The 19,614-nt window shown below is 51.9% G+C and overlaps 1 protein-coding gene across 1 annotated transcript in view; it reads right to left on the bottom strand.

Annotated features, from left to right (window-relative positions):
• CSTF2 (cleavage stimulation factor subunit 2) overlaps positions 1-19,614 on the bottom strand; it is a gene marked incomplete at its 5' end in the record, with an annotated part of 54,682 nt that overhangs the window by 4,421 nt on the left and 30,647 nt on the right. Inside the window, 5 exons of the mRNA XM_089654072.1 lie at positions 2,316-2,396; positions 5,138-5,271; positions 5,366-5,538; positions 8,415-8,556; positions 18,398-18,457. Of these exons, the coding sequence (XP_089510198.1) occupies positions 2,316-2,396; positions 5,138-5,271; positions 5,366-5,538; positions 8,415-8,556; positions 18,398-18,457 (590 nt within the window). The remainder of the gene's footprint in view (positions 1-2,315; positions 2,397-5,137; positions 5,272-5,365; positions 5,539-8,414; positions 8,557-18,397; positions 18,458-19,614) is intronic.

Raw genomic sequence — 19,614 nt, 5'->3', positions numbered from 1 at the left:
GAGCTCTGACCACCTCACTGTGGTCTCAGCTCCTTCAGGAGCTGGAACTGCTATGCCTGCTCTTTCCAATCACAGAAGCCTTTGTATTATGTGAACTCGTTCACAAAATACAAAGGCTTCTGTGAATGGGCAGCAGAGGGGAGGGCATAGCTGCTCTGTGTGATTCTCCCCTCTCACAGTGTATTCTGATGGGTTTATTGTGCTCCAGGAACATCACTTCTGGAGCTCTGACCACCTCACTGTGGTCGCAGCTCCTTCAGGAGCTGGAACTGCTATGCCTGCTCTTTTCCAATCACAGAAGCCTTTGTATTATGTGAACTCGTTCACAAAATACAAAGGCTTCTGTGAATGGGCAGCAGAGGGGAGGGCATAGCTGCTCTGTGTGATTTTCCCCTCTCACAGTGTATTCTGATGGGTTTATTGTGCTCCAGGAACATCACTTCTGGAGCTCTGACCACCTCACTGTGGTCTCAGCTCCTTCAGGAGCTGGAACTGCTATACCTGCTCCTTCCCAATCAAAGAAGCCTTTGTATTTTGTGAAGGAGTTCTATGGATTTTGTGAAGGATTCTCTCCACTCACAGTGTATTCTGACGGGTGTTATTGTGCTCCAGGAACATCAGTTCTGGAGCTCCGACCACCTCACTGTGGTCTCAGCTCCTTCAACGGCTGGAACTGTTATGCCTGCTCCACACCAATCACAGAAGCTTTTGTATTATGTGAACTCGTTCACAAAATACAAAGGCTTCTGTGAATGGGCAGCAGAGGGGAGGAGAGGGTATAGCTGCTCTGTGTGATCCTTTCCTCACACAGGTTATCCTCTGGGAGTGTGATAAACCTGTCAAGTATAGGTAACAGAGTCAAGTCCCAGAGGGACATGCACCTAATTGGACTTAACTCATAGCGTGCCTGTACTTTTTTTGCAAAGTTGCTCAATTCCTGGAATTCATCTTTGAGAATAGCAAGTCTGGACAGGAGCTATCAGTATGAACGTGGTTCGACAAGCTAGCACCCTGTAGTGCTGGCGTTAGCTGTCGAAGGACGGACATAGAATAACGATCCCTCAGAATGGCGCTTTGCAGAAAGCGGTTCAAGAAAACCTCCAAATGGCACAAACCAAATGGATTCTTATCAGGCCTATTTTCTTGAGAACATCCGGCAAAAGAGTCAACACTGCACAGACACTTTGGTGAGATTTCTAAAACTAGTGATTAAGCCTTCTTCAGAAATCCTTGTTTTTATAGTAAAACAGTGCTTCCACATACCTTTATATTGGTCACGCGACCGCCGATACCTTCCAAGGGCTCCTCCATGGAGGTGTGTGGTCTCTACTCCTACCTCACTGGCTTCCACTTACTCCCGACAACGCCTCAAGGCCATATGGGCTGTCTCTGACTGAAAGCTTTTTTCCTGAAAACACCTCCAGGGTGGATGTAGTGACATGATGACGTCATCGCAAATAGAAATGGATAGAGACACATAAGCGGTTCAACACCACTGCGAACACGGCAGTGCTGTTGGCCCTTGGCAGGAAATAAGACCACTGCCAGCAGATAAATACCTTGAAATGATTGGACTTTGAACCCTTTTGTCCGCCCTGGAGTTCATTTAAATGCCGGAAGGATCGGTGATCATGTGATCACCTGTCACAGTGGTCCCCTTGATTAAGCCCAATAGGTGGGACGAAACGTGTTGGGCAGAGTGTGACCTGGGTGAAGCCGGGGTTGAGGCTGTTTTCACTTTACATACACAGGGTTTTGTTTTGCGGCTTATGGGACTCTTCTTTCCATCAACTGTCAGGCTTGGTTCACATATGTGCGGGTGGTGCTGCTGTGGATCCGCACAGAGGAATGCGGACCCGCGGGCGGGTGCCATTAACTCTAATGGCATGCTGCCCGCACTGAAAAATGCAACCGTACTGGGAACCGAGGTTCCCTATACGGGCTGCGTTTTCAGAAGACGTGCATGGACTGCGCGTCACGGGGCACAGGAGTCCATTCAAATGAATGGGCTCTCGTGCCCGCGCAAAACGTGGCCTGCACAGCCGCATATATGTGAACCAGGGCTCACAGTGGTCACATGAACGCAAGCCGGTCCTGCCTCCTACTGGCTACTGATCGGTAGCCTGAACCAGTAGCCCTCTGCCTCAGCGCACTTTCAGCACATAAACAACGGCCACCCAGCGACGCATACCTGTGGCATGTGAGCGTTAAAGCCCACCCTTTTGGTGTCGCGGTTGTAAAGGGGGTTACCAGGAGTAGATTGATATGTGTAATAGAAGAGGTTTATTGCAGTTTATCTTAAAACGCATTCTTACCTTTTCGTGGTCCTGCGGAGTGACCTGATTCTGTCCAGGACTAAACCCGCCTTGTGCAGAAGATGCCTGAACACCAGGGACCTACACAAGAAAAAGGACAACAAAGTACAATGACCCAACAGACAGAAAGAATTAAAAAAAAAAAAAAAGTTACCAGTTTGGATGTTCTCAGCATATTGTAGAATTCTGCCCAATAGGGAAAACTTTATCCAAATTACAGCAAGGGCCGGTGTTGATGGGTTTTTGTTCGCATCAAAAAGGTTTTGCAATTTCATAGGTGGTCTAGTCTAGGTGGTCTCCAAAGTGCAGCCCTTGGCTTGCTTTTATTCGGTCCTTGGGCACCATTTCATCCACTGATACCAACATTGGGACATAATTCCCCCCACTGACACCAAAGAAGGGGCACCATTCCTCCCAATGATACCAACAATGGGGCACAATTCCTCCCAATGATACCAACGATGGGGCACTATTCATCCCACTGACACCAATGATGGGGCACTATTCCTCCCACTAATACCAATGATGGGGCACTATTCCTCCCAATGACACCAATGATGGGGCACTATTCCTCCCACTAATACCAATGATGGGGCACTATTCCTCCCAATGATACCAATGATGGGGCACTAATCCTCCCACTGACAGCAATGATGGGGCACTATTCCTCCCACTGACACCAATGATGGGGCATTATTCCTCCCACTGACACCAATGATGGGGCACTATTCCTCCCACTGACACCAATGATGGGGCACTATTCCTCCCACTGATACCAATGATGGGGCACTATTCCTCCCAATGATACCAATGATGGGGCACTATTCCTCCCACTGATACCAATGATGGGGCACTATTCCTCCCACTGATACCAATGATGGCGCACTATTCCTCCCACTGATACCAATGATGGGGCACTAATCCTCCCACTGACACCAATGATGGGGCACTATTCCTCCCAATGACACCAATGATGGGGCACTATTCCTCCCACTAATACCAATGATGGGGCACTATTCCTCCCACTAATACCAATGATGGGGCACTATTCCTCCCAATGATACCAACGATGGGGCACTATTCCTCCCACTGATACCAATGATGGGGCACTATTCCTCCCAATGACACCAACGATGGGGCACAATTCCTCCCAATGATACCAACGATAGGCACAATTTATCCCACTCACACTGGTGTGCTAACACATGCATTATACACAGTTGCTGAGAGGCCCCATTCACTTGAATGGGTCACACTCGGCAGCCGCTATGCCCTCCAAAAGCTACGAAGTATATAATTCCTGCTGTGAAGTAAAACATTGGCACTGCACCATGTGCACACCCCCTGCTCCTGCCTCTGCAGGTAAAGGGGATCAGTTGGGAGTGGTAAAAACACAGCTCAACGTGAGCTATACTATGCATAAGAAAAACCGCTACAGATCCCAGTACTGCGCCCTCCAGTTTCCTCTTGTGCTATACTGTTCCCTACTGCCCCCCCTACACAGTTCCCTCCTGGCTCCCTCCGTGCTATACCTTTTCCCTAACCCCCCCCCCTTGTGCTATAGAGTTCCCTCCTGCCCCCGTGCTGTACCGTTTCCTTCTGGCCCCCCTAAACCGTTCCCTCTGGGCTCCCCCCGTGCTATACCGTTTCCCCCCCACCCCCTTCCCTGTGCTATACAGTTCCCTCCTGCCCCCCGTGCTGTACCATTTCCTCCTGGCCCCCTATACTGTCCCTTACTGGCCCCCCTATACAGTTCCCTCCTGCCCCCCGTGCTATACCGTTTCCTCCTGGTCCCCCTATACAGTCCCCTCATGGCTTCCCCCATACTATACCTTTTCCCTCCCCTACCGTCCCCCCTATACAGTTCCCTCCTCCACCCTTGTGCTATACTGTTCCCTCCTGGCCCCCCTATAGAGTTCCTTCCTGCCCCCCCATATTGTTTCCCCCTCTGGCCCCCCTATACTGTTCCCTCCTTCCCCCTCTCCCGTGCTATACTGTTCCTTCCTGCCTCCCCACCCCCCCATGATATACTTTTCCCTCCTTGCCTCCTTTCCCCCCTATAGTATTCTGTTCCCTCCTTCCACCCCCCCCCCCGTACTGTACTGTTACCTCCTGGCTCCCCCTGTACTATATTGTTCCCTCCTGGCTCCCCCCTACTATACAGTTTCCTCTTGGCTCCCCATACTGTTCCCTCCTGGCCCCCCCATGTGCTATACTGGCCCCTCACATACTGTTTCCCCCTGGCCCCCCTATACTGTCCCCTCCTGGCCCCCACCATACGGGTTCCTCCTGACCCCCCCCCATTCGGTTCCTCCTGACCCCCCCCATACGGATTCCTCCTGACCCCCCCCCATACGGTTTCCTCCTGACCCCCCCCCCATACGGTTTCCTCCTGACCCCCCCCCCATACGGTTTCCTCCTGACCCCCCCCCATACAGTTTCCTCCTGACCCCCCCCCCCCATACAGTTTCCTCCTGACCCCCCCCCCCCATACAGTTTCCTCCTGACCCCCCCCCCCCATACAGTTTCCTCCTGACCTCCCCCCCCCCATATGGTTTCCTCCTGGCCCCCTATACGGTTTCCTCCTTGCCCCCCTATACGGTCTCCTCCTGGCCCCCACTTATACTGACCCCTCCTGGCCCCCCCTATACTCTCCCCTCCTGGCCCCCCCTATACTTTCCCCTCCGGGCCCCCCTATACTCTCCCCTCCTGGCCCCCCTATACTTTTTACCAGGAGTTCCTGGAAGTTAAACAGGTTGAGAAACACTGATATAGACAATTACAAGAGGGAAAAATATGGAACCAAAACATATTTTTCAAACCTGTCTTGTCGGCTGAGGACCCACTGGCCCTGGTACAGGTCCCTGGATTCCAGGCAAAGGTCCCTTTGGCCCAGGGACATTGGGGCCTCTCGCCTCCACCGCTCGAGGTTCCATTGCTCTGGGATCTCTTGCACCTAAAAAGGATGAAGATGTGCAGTAATTAATACACAGATCTTGGCTTAGGAGCCTCGAATTTAGTCCTCATTAAATGCTCCTAGATGACGTTACCTCGCGCATCCAAAGGAGGTCCCCGTGGATCCATTATGGGCGCTCCCCTTGGTTCTCCCATCATAGCTCGCGGTGGTTCGACCATTGGGCCTCCTCTGATATCTAATGGTGCTGGGCCTCTCTCATGAAGAAGAGGGGGACCACCTTGCATCGGTGGGGGCAAGTAACCACGACTAGAAAAAAAAAATGACGTGATCACATTAACGTGTGACATCCATAAATGACCTTCCACAAAATTCCACCGACAGTTTTTTTTTGGGGTTCTGTGCTCCCAGGAGGAGCAGGGGAGTCCTAAAACAGCAGGACGGGGAAGAAAATGAGGGCCTAGCTTTAACCCTTCCATTGCCTTGGCGCACTGGCAGCGAAAAGGGTTGTTAACCAAAAATGTAATAATTTATTTTTTGCTAGAAAATGACTTGGAACCCCCAAAAATTATATAATTTTTTAAAGCAGGGGCCCTAGAGAATAAAATGGTGGGCGTTGCAATTTTTTTTTTTTATGTTGCACGGTATTAGTACAATTTTTTTTTTTTTTAAATACACTTTTTGTGAATTTAATGACGTGAAAACACAATACCCAGTTGTTTGTTATTTAACCTCTTGCCGTCCGCCTGCTGTTTATAAATGGCAGGGCGGTGGCAGTCCAGGGTCGGGTTGCCGTACATAAACGGCACCCGCCTTTTCTAGCTGTGCGCGCTCCCTGGGAGCGCGCACCACCGCGATCCGGTGCCCACTGTGGCCTCCGGACACAGTGAAACACCGATCGTCGGACGGGACCTCTGTACGAGGTCCCGATCATGTGATCACTGATTGGCGAATCAGTGATCACATGCAAAGTAGTAAGCAAGATGTCACTTGTGATATCATTGCTTACTACGTGTGAAATCTGTGAATGATCACAGAGGTCACATGGTACAAGGCTATTCACAACAGCCTTGTACCATGTGACAAGCTGTGACCAATCACAGCTCACTCAGTACTTCTCAATGACTGCAAGAATGCAGACAGAGAGAAAGAGAAATGATTGCTTTTACATCCTATATGGGTGTAAAAGCAGTCAGTGTAAAAAAAAAAAAAAAAAAAAAATCATCACCCCCCACAAGTAGTACAGTGTCACCATGGTGACACTGTACTGCTAGGGTGACAGTATGTAAAAAAAAAATAAAAATAAAAAATAATAATATAAAAAAAATAAAAAAATGTAAAAAAAAATGTTTAAAAATTATAATTTTTGGTTATAAACTAATTTGGATTTTTTTTTTTTACTAAAAAAATAACGGAATACATTTTGGCCAAGATTTAGGATGAAATATTATTTATTTGCAAAATTTTATTTAAAAAAACACTTTTTTTCAAAATTTTTGGACTTTTTCATTTACATAGTAAAAAAAAATAAAAATCCCAGCGGTGAATAAATACCACCAAAATAAAGCTTTATCTGTCTCAAAAAAATGGTAAAAAATTCATATGGGTACAGTGTTGCATGACCGCGCAATTGTCATTCAAAGTGTGATAGCGCTGAAAGCTAAAAATTGCCCTGGACAGGAAGGGGGTGAAAGTGTCCGGACTGGAAGTGGTTAAAAGATGTTACGCTGAGTAAATAGATATCAAACACGTCAATTTGTGCAACGGTGACAAACTACGTAACTTTTGTAATCGACGCTTTACAGGTTAACGATTTTAGATTTACATAGGAGGTCTGATGATAGAACTACTGCCCTCGATCTGACATTCATGGCGATACCTCACATGTGTGGTGCGATCGCTGTTTGCGCACGTGCGGGACAGATGCGGGCGTGTGAGTACAAGGGGCTCTCTACTTTTTTTTTTTTTTTTTATTGCAGTTCCTTTAATTTTTTTATATCACTTTTATTGTTTTCACAGGGATGTAATATCGCTTTTGACAGCAATAGGCAGTGACAGGTACACTTTATAGAGAGATCTGGGCTCTATTAGACCCTAGATGTCTCCTCTAGCCCAGAACAGCTCCGGATCATACGAAGATCCAGTAAGGGTTTGTTTACAACTGCGAAACTGATAAAAATGCTCATTGCTTCTGGTTTCTTAGATCATAGAGATGATCGGAACCGTTCCAGTCTCCGGTCAGCTCTATGGTCAGCCAGCGGAACTGTTGGCTGCACTCTAGAGTTTCCCGGTGGATCGGAAGAGCCGTGGGAGCCAGGGAGAGCTGCTTGTAAAAGTAATCCAGCGGCTGATTAGCCGTTGGAATTGCTTTTAAAAGAAAGCTGACCGCAGGATGAAAAAACAAAAACAAAAAAAAATACAAAAAAAACAAACAAAAAAACCCAATGCCTGCAGCTAAATGCATCTTCCCGGTATAACCACTCAAAGTCCAGCGCTGATCATCAAGTGCGGAATTCAGCCACTTTGTAAAATCTGCTACCCTACCAGGGGCGGACTGACAACTCATGGGGCCCCCGGGCAATAGGGGATCATGGGGCCCCTGTGTCCTTGCCCAAACTCAAAAAAGCCTATGAAAAAGGTACCAGGGGCATCTCATGGGGCCCCCTACTGACCCCGGGCCCTCGGGCAGTGCCTGAGTTTCCAAATGGTCAGTCTGCCCCTGTACCCTATTATAAGCCAAGTCCGACGAGGTGCATGCCACCCCGTGAACTACCCTCTTACTTACAACTAACAGATTCACTGAATGCCAGCAGCACAGCCATCGCTCTGACAGGAGAGACTTTCCTGTACAGCAGCAGATCTCCCCTCTGCTGTTCATTTACAAAGGGCTTTATATTTTGTGAATGGATTCACATAAAAAACAAAAGGTCTCTGTGATTGGGCAGGAAGAGGGGAGGGGCAGGCACAGTGGCTGCATGCAAGTCTGCAGCCGTTGGAGCGGAGACCAGAAATGCCAGAGTACCAGAAGTATAGCGATAGCTATGCTCCCGGTACGCAGTAAAAAAAAAAAAAAGCCAATTATTGATGAGAGAAGTCCGTGAGGTGGCATGCACCTCTGATGTACTTAATTGTAATCCAGGACATGGTACAAAGTGGAGTTCAGTTTTAGTTATCTTTCTATTTACCCCATTGGTTGTTCATCGCTTGTGACAGTAAGTAGTGTTCCTCCTCTTGGGTCATTGGGACCATCTCCAAGAAGACCACGGGGTGGAATGCCAACTGTCGGGGGGCCTCTCTGTACAGGGGCCCGAGGATCCGGAATAGGACCTATGTTTAATAATAGATGCATACGTCAGGTTAGTTTATGCTCTACAATTTTATTGCACAATTACATGTAGGAAAAAATTGTCTAATATAAACTTTCACAATGTCTTCCCAAAATGAATGAATATGCAATCAAAACCCCAATTGGACCCAACCATATACCAGCAGATGGATTTCTTTTTAATCAGAAACATAGAAGTGCCGAATCAAATCCATCCAAAATATGTTGAGGATTAAAGAGGACCTTCCATGGCAAACGAAAAGCCAGCTCATTGCCCACCCATGAAACATGACTTCAACCCCTTTCTTCTGCCTTTAAATAGTTGAGCGCCTGGGGGCGGGAACGATCATGTGACGAGTCACAGTGGTCATATGATCAGACGATGATTCCACCAGCTACTGATCTTTAACCCCGGCCAAGCATTGCCCTTGGACAGCTCAGTCTGTGCGCTGGGAGAGCGCCATAAACAACGGTTGCCCAAGTCATATGTCGGCAACTTCGGGATACTCCAAAGTTCAAGTTTTTATTGGCTACAATATATATAAAATACACTGTGTAAAAAAGCGAACGTGTTTCAGCCCTGGTGGCCTTACTCATAACATAGAATGTCCCCAGGGTCTAAACCAGCAATGGGCAAACTACGGCCCGGCGGACCTTTTAATCCGGCCCGTGGAGCTTGATACTGTCAGGATGGCTGTCAGGATGTGTGTAGGCGGGGCAACGTGATGAACGTGAGGGGAGCTAGGCTCCTCTCACAGTCTGCCCTGAAGACCGGAACGGCGCGGGAACACGGCGAGAGGAACGCGCGGAGCAAAGGTAAGTGAATTGACACAGGGGGGACTTGGCTTACTACTTGGGGGGGAATAGTACTATGGGGGATGAATTACTATAGGGGGGATGAATTACTATATGGGGGATGAATTACTATAGGGGGGATGAATTACTATATGGGGGATGTATTACTATGGGGGATGAATTACTATATGGGGGATGAATTACTATGGGGGATGAATTACTATAGGGGGGATGAATTACTATATGGGGGATGAATTACTATGGGGGATGAATTACTATATGGGGGATGAATTACTATGAGGGATGAATCACTATATGGGGGATGAATCACTATATGGGGGATGAATTACTATATGGGGGATGAATTACTATATGGGGGATGAATTACTATGGGGGCTGAATTACTATATGGGGGATTAATTACTATGCTTACTATGGGGGAATATTACTATACTTACTATGGATGACACATACACATCATTCATCTACTCTTGGTCCGGCCCCCGGGTCCAATATATGAACCCATTGCGGCCCTAAAGTCAAAAAGTTTGCCCACCCCTGGTCTAAACACATTAGCCATTTATACTGTGTATTTTATATATAGCCAACAAAGACTTGAATTTTGGAGTATACCGAGTTTCTGGCCAACGTTCATCATTACTGGTCATTAGACTATTAGGGTTAGGAGGGCTCTGCCCATGGGAGCTTACAGTCTAACACCCCAGTCACATCGGGTTCGACTTGGCATGCGATTATCATGCCGTGCGATTTGCAAATCGTATGCCAAGTCACACCCTATTGTCCGCTATTACAGCGGTCATACCGGTGCGGTTCCGACTCGGTCACACTGATGCGGTTCCGACTCGGTCACACCGATTTCTAAAGTAGTGCATGCCCTACTATTGTTGCGTTTTGCATAGACATCTATGTCAGATGTCTTGCAAATCGCAACTGAAATCATCAGGTCACCCGATTTGCCGGTCATCGTTTGTCATTATTGGTCATTAGACTATTATAGATTGTAAGCTCCCATGAGCAGTCCTCCTAATGCCACCAGGGCCGAAATGCATTTGTTTGTTTTTTTCTTTTTTTTTTTTAAACGGTGTATTTTATATATAGCCAATAAAAACTTGAACGCGTTTCGGCCCTAGTGGCATTACTCATAACAAAATAAAATGTTATGAGTAAGGCCACCAGTGCCGAAACAAGTTTTTATACTGTGTATTTTATATATAGTCAATAAAGACTTGAACTTTGAGGTATACCGAGCTGCCAGCCAACGTTTGTCCTGATTGGTCATTAGACTATTAGATTGTAAGCTCCCATGAGCAGAGCCCTCCTAACCCTCTTGTGTTGTACTGTACCTGAGCGATCCCCCCTTAATTTTGTAGAGCCCTGTGCAAACTGTTGAGGATACAGCAATCCTGTATAATAATATTATTAGTCACAGGAACCGGTGTCCCCATTGGATGTCCCCATTTCTATCACCCCTTGTTCTAGTGATAACTCAAACTTTGGATTTTCCCTCATTTTGTGATCTATATACAGACTTATACAGAAATAATAATAATAATATAAATTCTCTACATATTTTTACATGGAACTGGAAGAACCAGCATACTCCTTGTAAAATCTATTGGTGGATAAAAATGAAATAACATGACTTATAGTTACATGTATCCACACACAGGCCATGCAGACAAAGTAGATTGCATTTCATGCAGTTGGTATTTTATGTGCCGTTTTTAGCCTGGGGACGTTTTTTTTGCGATGCAGGAAAATGTCAGCCAATAACAGTGTAGATTCAGCACAAGCACTACCAGTCCAAAGTTACAAGAGTAGAAGTCGGGGGTTAGTATGTTTATCAAACAGCCAATGCGGTGATGTCCACCAATCGGTAGCTCATGAACCAGGCAGGGCATTGTGGGTTTTGGGTGGGGAGGGATAAGTTTAGCTAAGAGCTACCCAAATGCTGACTTCATTCCTGACAGGTAATTGTTGAACGCACAAGATGATTGTTTATATATTCCACCTGCCCTGCTCACACACTATAGACCAGCAATGGGCAAACTACGGCCCGGCGGACCTTTTAATCCGACCCGCGGAGCGTGGCAAACATTGGCTGTCAGGATGTAGGCGGGGCAGCGTGACGAACGTGAGGGGAGCTAGGCTCCTCTCACAGTCCGCCCTGAAGACCGGAACGGCGCGGGAACACGGCGAGAGGAACGCGCGGAGCAAAGGTAAGTGAATTGACACAATATGGGGGATGAATTACTATATGGGGGATGAATTACTATATGAGGGATGAATTACTATATGGGGGATGAATTACTATATGAGGGATGAATTACTATATGAGGAAGGAATTACTATATGGGGGATGAATTACTATATGGGGGATGAATTACTATATGGGGGATGAATTACTATATGGGGGATGAATTACTATATGGGGGATGAATTACTATAGGGGGGATGAATTACTATAGGGGGGATGAATTACTATAGGGGGGATGAATTACTATAGGGGGGATGAATTACCATATGGGGGATGAATTACTATGGGGGATGAATTACTATGGGGGGGATGAATTACTATATGGGGAATGAATTACTATATGGGGGGATGAATTACTATAGGGGGGATGAATTACTATACGGGGGATGAATTACTATATGGGGGATGAATTACTATATGGGGGATGAATTACTCTTGGTCCGGCCCCCGGGTCCAATATATGAACCCATTGCGGCCCTCAAGTCAAAAAGTTTGCCCACCCCTGCTCTAGACTGACTGCCTGATTCTAGCAGATTGTGATCTCCAGTGATGGCACGGGTGCACTGCAACATAAAAGCCATCATATGAGATTCCATCTGGCAGCAAAGACGTGGAATCAAGCAGGTATATGAAGTTGAAGCCTCCCTTCTTTCCTATTAATTGTTTTGAAAGCAGGAACCAGTTTTAAGGGGAACTTTAGTCAGAAAATGTATAACTTCAGGCTGGCCCCTTTTGCAGGTATAGCCAAGTAAAACATTAACAAGAAGTTCCTATACCATTTCAAATCCAGTCATCTCACCCTGCTCTGCACATGCTCAGTTCTGCTCTATTTTTCAGCGCTGTGCAGAGGCCGATCTGACAGCCGAAAGATTTACTGCTGCTCAGGGGCTCTGGGCTTCAGTACATTGGCCGCCTCCAGCAAAAGGAGACAGGAACAATGCTGGAGGAAATTTACAGCAAAATTATGAATGTGGAATGCGTATGTTCCTTGCTAAAGAACATTTTTTTTTTTAATCACGTCGTTATGGGTAAAGTTCCAGTTTAAATTTCCAACCCAATTTACAGCCCCCGATATTTGTTCTGCATTCCCCTATGTACATAAACAAGGACTGCCAGTAACTGTTAAGGGAATTTTGCTTTGACTGCAGTGCAGCAATGGAGTAAAGAGACTTATAAAGACACCGTCTCTTGCCCACCCTCTTGATAGCCCACCCCCTCCAACATAGGATCCATGCTCCCCCGCCAACTCCTATCTGTAGGTGCCTATCCTGTGCCAGAGCTTACCCAGACAACAACTCTTCCGCCCTCTTGTGACAGTGGCCTGGCCAGGAGATTGGCTGCTTGGGCCCAGGGGTCACATGATCCCCCATAATCAGAAGCCCAGCGCCATTACAGAAATGAAGCAAAGGCTCAGGAGGAGCGAGGGGGGGGGGGGAGGTAAAGGAACCCGGATGGGTGAATATACCTTGCCGGAGGGTGAGCGATCAGCAGGCACCGTCACATTACAAACCATACTAGTACTTTACAAAGTGAGTAGACTGGGGCCAGGAATTCATAGAGAACTGAATATGAAAATTCTTTTTAACTAAATCTTCAACTACATTAGCCCAGCGGTGAATTCTCTAGCCCAGGAGTCTCCAAACTTTTGAATAAAAAGGGCCAGTTGACTGTCCTTTAGACCCTAGGGGGCAGAACCATGACCTTGGAGGTAAAAAATGCCTCAGCATTAGGGGGAGTAAACAATGCCTTATTACATAGTACCTGAGATCAGTAGAAGGAGGAAAAGTGCCCCGTCGTTGGCGTCAGCGGGAGGAACCGCGCCCCATCGTTGGCGTCAGCGGGAGGAACCGCGCCCCATCGTTGGCGTCAGCGGGAGGAACCGCGCCCCATCGTTGGCGTCAGCGGGAGGAACCGCGCCCCATCGTTGGCGTCAGCGGGAGGAACCGCGCCCCATCGTTGGCGTCAGCGGGAGGAACCGCGCCCCATCGTTGGCGTCAGCGGGAGGAACCGCGCCCCATCGTTGGCGTCAGCGGGAGGAACCGCGCCCCATCGTTGGCGTCAGCGGGAGGAACCGCGCCCCATCGTTGGCGTCAGCGGGAGGAACCGCGCCCCATCGTTGGCGTCAGCGGGAGGAACCGCGCCCCATCGTTGGCGTCAGCGGGAGGAACCGCGCCCCATCGTTGGCGTCAGCGGGAGGAACCGCGCCCCATCGTTGGCGTCAGCGGGAGGAACCGCGCCCCATCGTTGGCGTCAGCGGGAGGAACCGCGCCCCATCGTTGGCGTCAGCGGGAGGAACCGCGCCCCATCGTTGGCGTCAGCGGGAGGAACCGCGCCCCATCGTTGGCGTCAGCGGGAGGAACCGCGCCCCATCGTTGGCGTCAGCGGGAGGAACCGCGCCCCATCGTTGGCGTCAGCGGGAGGAACCGCGCCCCATCGTTGGCGTCAGCGGGAGGAACCGCGCCCCATCGTTGGCGTCAGCGGGAGGAACCGCGCCCCATCGTTGGCGTCAGCGGGAGGAACCGCGCCCCATCGTTGGCGTCAGCGGGAGGAACCGCGCCCCATCGTTGGCGTCAGCGGGAGGAACCGCGCCCCATCGTTGGCGTCAGCGGGAGGAACCGCGCCCCATCGTTGGCGTCAGCGGGAGGAACCGCGCCCCATCGTTGGCGTCAGCGGGAGGAACCGCGCCCCATCGTTGGCGTCAGCGGGAGGAACCGCGCCCCATCGTTGGCGTCAGCGGGAGGAACCGCGCCCCATCGTTGGCGTCAGCGGGAGGAACCGCGCCCCATCGTTGGCGTCAGCGGGAGGAACCGCGCCCCATCGTTGGCGTCAGCGGGAGGAACCGCGCCCCATCGTTGGCGTCAGCGGGAGGAACCGCGCCCCATCGTTGGCGTCAGCGGGAGGAACCGCGCCCCATCGTTGGCGTCAGCGGGAGGAACCGCGCCCCATCGTTGGCGTCAGCGGGAGGAACCGCGCCCCATCGTTGGCGTCAGCGGGAGGAACCGCGCCCCATCGTTGGCGTCAGCGGGAGGAACCGCGCCCCATCGTTGGCGTCAGCGGGAGGAACCGCGCCCCATCGTTGGCGTCAGCGGGAGGAACCGCGCCCCATCGTTGGCGTCAGCGGGAGGAACCGCGCCCCATCGTTGGCGTCAGCGGGAGGAACCGCGCCCCATCGTTGGCGTCAGCGGGAGGAACCGCGCCCCATCGTTGGCGTCAGCGGGAGGAACCGCGCCCCATCGTTGGCGTCAGCGGGAGGAACCGCGCCCCATCGTTGGCGTCAGCGGGAGGAACCGCGCCCCATCGTTGGCGTCAGCGGGAGGAACCGCGCCCCATCGTTGGCGTCAGCGGGAGGAACCGCGCCCCATCGTTGGCGTCAGCGGGAGGAACCGCGCCCCATCGTTGGCGTCAGCGGGAGGAACCGCGCCCCATCGTTGGCGTCAGCGGGAGGAACCGCGCCCCATCGTTGGCGTCAGCGGGAGGAACCGCGCCCCATCGTTGGCGTCAGCGGGAGGAACCGCGCCCCATCGTTGGCGTCAGCGGGAGGAACCGCGCCCCATCGTTGGCGTCAGCGGGAGGAACCGCGCCCCATCGTTGGCGTCAGCGGGAGGAACCGCGCCCCATCGTTGGCGTCAGCGGGAGGAACCGCGCCCCATCGTTGGCGTCAGCGGGAGGAACCGCGCCCCATCGTTGGCGTCAGCGGGAGGAACCGCGCCCCATCGTTGGCGTCAGCGGGAGGAACCGCGCCCCATCGTTGGCGTCAGCGGGAGGAACCGCGCCCCATCGTTGGCGTCAGCGGGAGGAACCGCGCCCCATCGTTGGCGTCAGCGGGAGGAACCGCGCCCCATCGTTGGCGTCAGCGGGAGGAACCGCGCCCCATCGTTGGCGTCAGCGGGAGGAACCGCGCCCCATCGTTGGCGTCAGCGGGAGGAACCGCGCCCCATCGTTGGCGTCAGCGGGAGGAACCGCGCCCCATCGTTGGCGTCAGCGGGAGGAACAGCGCCCCATCGTTGGCGTCAGCGGGAGGAACAGCGCCCCATCGTTGGCGTCAGCGGGAGGAACAGCGCCCCATCGTTGGCGTCAGCGGGAGGAACAGCGCCCCATCGTTGGCGTCAGCGGGAGGAACAGCGCCCCATCGTTGGCGTCAGCGGGAGGAACAGCGCCCCATCGTTGGCGTCAGCGGGAGGAACAGCGCCCCATCGTTGGCGTCAGCGGGAGGAACAGCGCCCCATCGTTGGCGTCAGCGGGAGGAACAGCGCCCCATCGTTGGCGTCAGCGGGAGGAACAGCGCCCCATCGTTGGCGTCAGCGGGAGGAACAGCGCCCCATCGTTGGCGTCAGCGGGAGGAACAGCGCCCCATCGTTGGCGTCAGCGGGAGGAACAGCGCCCCATCGTTGGCGTCAGCGGGAGGAACAGCGCCCCATCGTTGGCGTCAGCGGGAGGAACAGCGCACCATCGTTGGCGTCAGCGGGAGGAACAGCGCCCCATCGTTGGCGTCAGCGGGAGGAACAGCGCCCCATCGTTGGCGTCAGCGGGAGGAACAGCGCCCCATCGTTGGCGTCAGCGGGAGGAACAGCGCCCCATCGTTGGCGTCAGCGGGAGGAACAGCGCCCCATCGTTGGCGTCAGCGGGAGGAACAGCGCCCCATCGTTGGCGTCAGCGGGAGGAACAGCGCCCCATCGTTGGCGTCAGCGGGAGGAACAGCGCCCCATCGTTGGCGTCAGCGGGAGGAACAGCGCCCCATCGTTGGCGTCAGCGGGAGGAACAGCGCCCCATCGTTGGCGTCAGCGGGAGGAACAGCGCCCCATCGTTGGCGTCAGCGGGAGGAACAGCGCCCCATCGTTGGCGTCAGCGGGAGGAACAGCGCCCCATCGTTGGCGTCAGCGGGAGGAACAGCGCCCCATCGTTGGCGTCAGCGGGAGGAACAGCGCCCCATCGTTGGCGTCAGCGGGAGGAACAGCGCCCCATCGTTGGCGTCAGCGGGAGGAACAGCGCCCCATCGTTGGCGTCAGCGGGAGGAACAGCGCCCCATCGTTGGCGTCAGCGGGAGGAACAGCGCCCCATCGTTGGCGTCAGCGGGAGGAACAGCGCCCCATCGTTGGCGTCAGCGGGAGGAACAGCGCCCCATCGTTGGCGTCAGCGGGAGGAACAGCGCCCCATCGTTGGCGTCAGCGGGAGGAACAGCGCCCCATCGTTGGCGTCAGCGGGAGGAATAGCGCCCCATCGTTGGCGTCAGCGGGAGGAATAGCGCCCCATCGTTGGCGTCAGCGGGAGGAATAGCGCCCCATCGTTGGCGTCAGCGGGAGGAATAGCGCCCCATCGTTGGCGTCAGCGGGAGGAATAGCGCCCCATCGTTGGCGTCAGCGGGAGGAATAGCGCCCCATCGTTGGCGTCAGCGGGAGGAATAGCGCCCCATCGTTGGCGTCAGCGGGAGGAATAGCGCCCCATCGTTGGCGTCAGCGGGAGGAATAGCGCCCCATCGTTGGCGTCAGCGGGAGGAATAGCGCCCCATCGTTGGCGTCAGCGGGAGGAATAGCGCCCCATCGTTGGCGTCAGCGGGAGGAATAGCGCCCCATCGTTGGCGTCAGCGGGAGGAATAGCGCCCCATCGTTGGCGTCAGCGGGAGGAATAGCGCCCCATCGTTGGCGTCAGCGGGAGGAATAGCGCCCCATCGTTGGCGTCAGCGGGAGGAATAGCGCCCCATCGTTGGCGTCAGCGGGAGGAATAGCGCCCCATCGTTGGCGTCAGCGGGAGGAATAGCGCCCCATCGTTGGTGTCAGCGGGAGGAATAGCGCCCCATCGTTGGTGTCAGCGGGAGGAATAGCGCCCCATCGTTGGTGTCAGTGGGAGGAATAGCGCCCCATCGTTGGTGTCAGTGGGAGGAATAGCGCCCCATCGTTGGTGTCAGTGGGAGGAATAGCGCCCCATCGTTGGTGTCAGTGGGAGGAATAGCGCCCCATCGTTGGTGTCAGTAGGAGGAATAGCGCCCCATCGTTGGTGTCAGTGGGAGGAATAGCGCCCCATCGTTGGTGTCAGTGGGAGGAATAGCGCCCCATAGTTGGTGTCAGTGGGAGGAATAGTGCCCCATAGTTGGTTTTAGCGGGAGGAATAGTGCCCCATCATTGGTGCCAACCATTGTTGGTGTCAGTAGAAGAAATTGTTGGTGTCAGTGGGAGGAATAGTGCTTCATCGCTGGTGTCAGTGGGAGGAATAGTGCACCATCATTGGTATCAGTGAGTCATTGGTGTCAGTGGGAGGAATAGCGCCCCATCATTGGTGTCAGTGGGAGGAATAGCGCCCCATCATTGGTGTCAGTGGGAGGAATAGCGCCCCATCATTGGTGTCAGTGGGAGGAATAGCGCCCCATCATTGGTGTCAGTGGGAGGAATAGCGCCCCATCATTGGTATCAGTGGGAGGAATAGCGCCCCATCATTGGTGTCAGATGGGAGGAATAGCGCCCCATCATTGGTGTCAGATGGGAGGAATAGCGCCCCATCATTGGTGTCAGTGGGAGGAATAGCGCCCCATCATTGGTGTCAGTGGGAGGAATAGCGCCCCATAGTTGGTGTCAGTGGGAGGAATAGTGCCCCATAGTTGGTGTCAGTGGGAGGAATAGTGCCCCAGGGCTGAATAAAGGCAAACAAAGGGCAGCAGTTTGGAGACCACTGATCTAGGCACACATATAAATGGGGCAAACACACAGCAAAACCATGTCCTTAAATGATAAGGTATGTGTGTTCCTACGGACACTGGTTCCCAGCACACAATCAGGTACCTGATACTCTCTCTACTGGAGCAGGACCAGATGGGGGCACTGGAGAGTGCTGCATGCTCCCTTCCATGGACAGCATGAAAAATAAAAAAGACCAAGACACATTTATAACAGGAAAAAAAAAAAAAAAAAAAGTATCGGCATACCAAACGCAGGACAGAAGAGGACATTCACAAACCATATACACAAGTCTACTTCGTACCAATCAGAAACTGAATGTCAATTCAAGAATACATTTGAAAGTCTTGAAAATACAACACCTTGCAGATGTGTGTCCCTTTAATAGGAATCAAGCAAATACACTTGAATGTCAATGTCGCCCTGGTGCAGTCTAAAATGCGACTCGAGGGTGTCGGGCTTCATGGCCCCAGATATCCCAGCCAAGACTGGTCTGTGCATGTGGACACCCCTTCGAACGACTGCGTTCGGGGAAAGGGGGAGATATGGGGTGCTTTACTTTTTTTTTTTTTTCTTTAATTGAACTATAGTTCAACTAATAGTCCAAAAAACTGTTTACAGGCCACAAACATTGCTGAAAGAAGCCGACACGTTTCTGGGGGGGGGGTGTTGGGGGGGTTGTGGGAAGTCCCCCTTCATCAAGGAGTCTGGAGACAGAGAAATAATATCCTGTACCAGGGGCGGACTGACAACTCATGGGGCCTACGGGCAATAGGGGATTATGGGGCCCCCGGGCAATAGGGGATCATGGGGCCCCTGTGTCCTTGCCCAAACTCAAAAAATGGAACCAGGGGCATCTCATGGGGCCCCCTACTGACCCCCGGGCCCTCGGGCAGTGCCCGAGTTTCCAAACGGTCAGTCTGCCCCTGTCCTGTACCTGAGCGTTCTGAAGCCTGCATGAGAAAGGGCGGTTGCACTCCAATGACATCTTTGAAAAGCTTTATTAAAATCCTGACATGGACACAGGGAACACAGCTATTCCACTCAGACTGCCCTCCTCCAACAACTTTTGCCTCCTCCCTCAGGGCTTGGACACACAGCTGGGCACCATAGGGGCTTTTAATATCGCTTTTAAACCACTTAACTTTCGGAAGATTTTATCCCCTTCACTATCAGGGAATTTTTTTTTTTTGCTATTCAGTACTGAGTTACTGTAACTGGTAATTGCTCCATCATGCAACACTGTACGCAAATTAAATTTATATATTTTGTTTTTTTTAAAAAAAACACAAAACAGAACTTTTTTTGGTGTTATTTGATCA

Source organism: Staurois parvus, unplaced genomic scaffold (assembly GCF_062004578.1).
Source record: "Staurois parvus isolate SC_StPar_1 unplaced genomic scaffold, SC_StPar_1.0 ptg000739l, whole genome shotgun sequence".
In the NCBI taxonomy this organism is placed as follows: domain Eukaryota; kingdom Metazoa; phylum Chordata; class Amphibia; order Anura; family Ranidae; genus Staurois; species Staurois parvus.
This window is presented reverse-complemented; position numbering and strand designations above follow the sequence as displayed.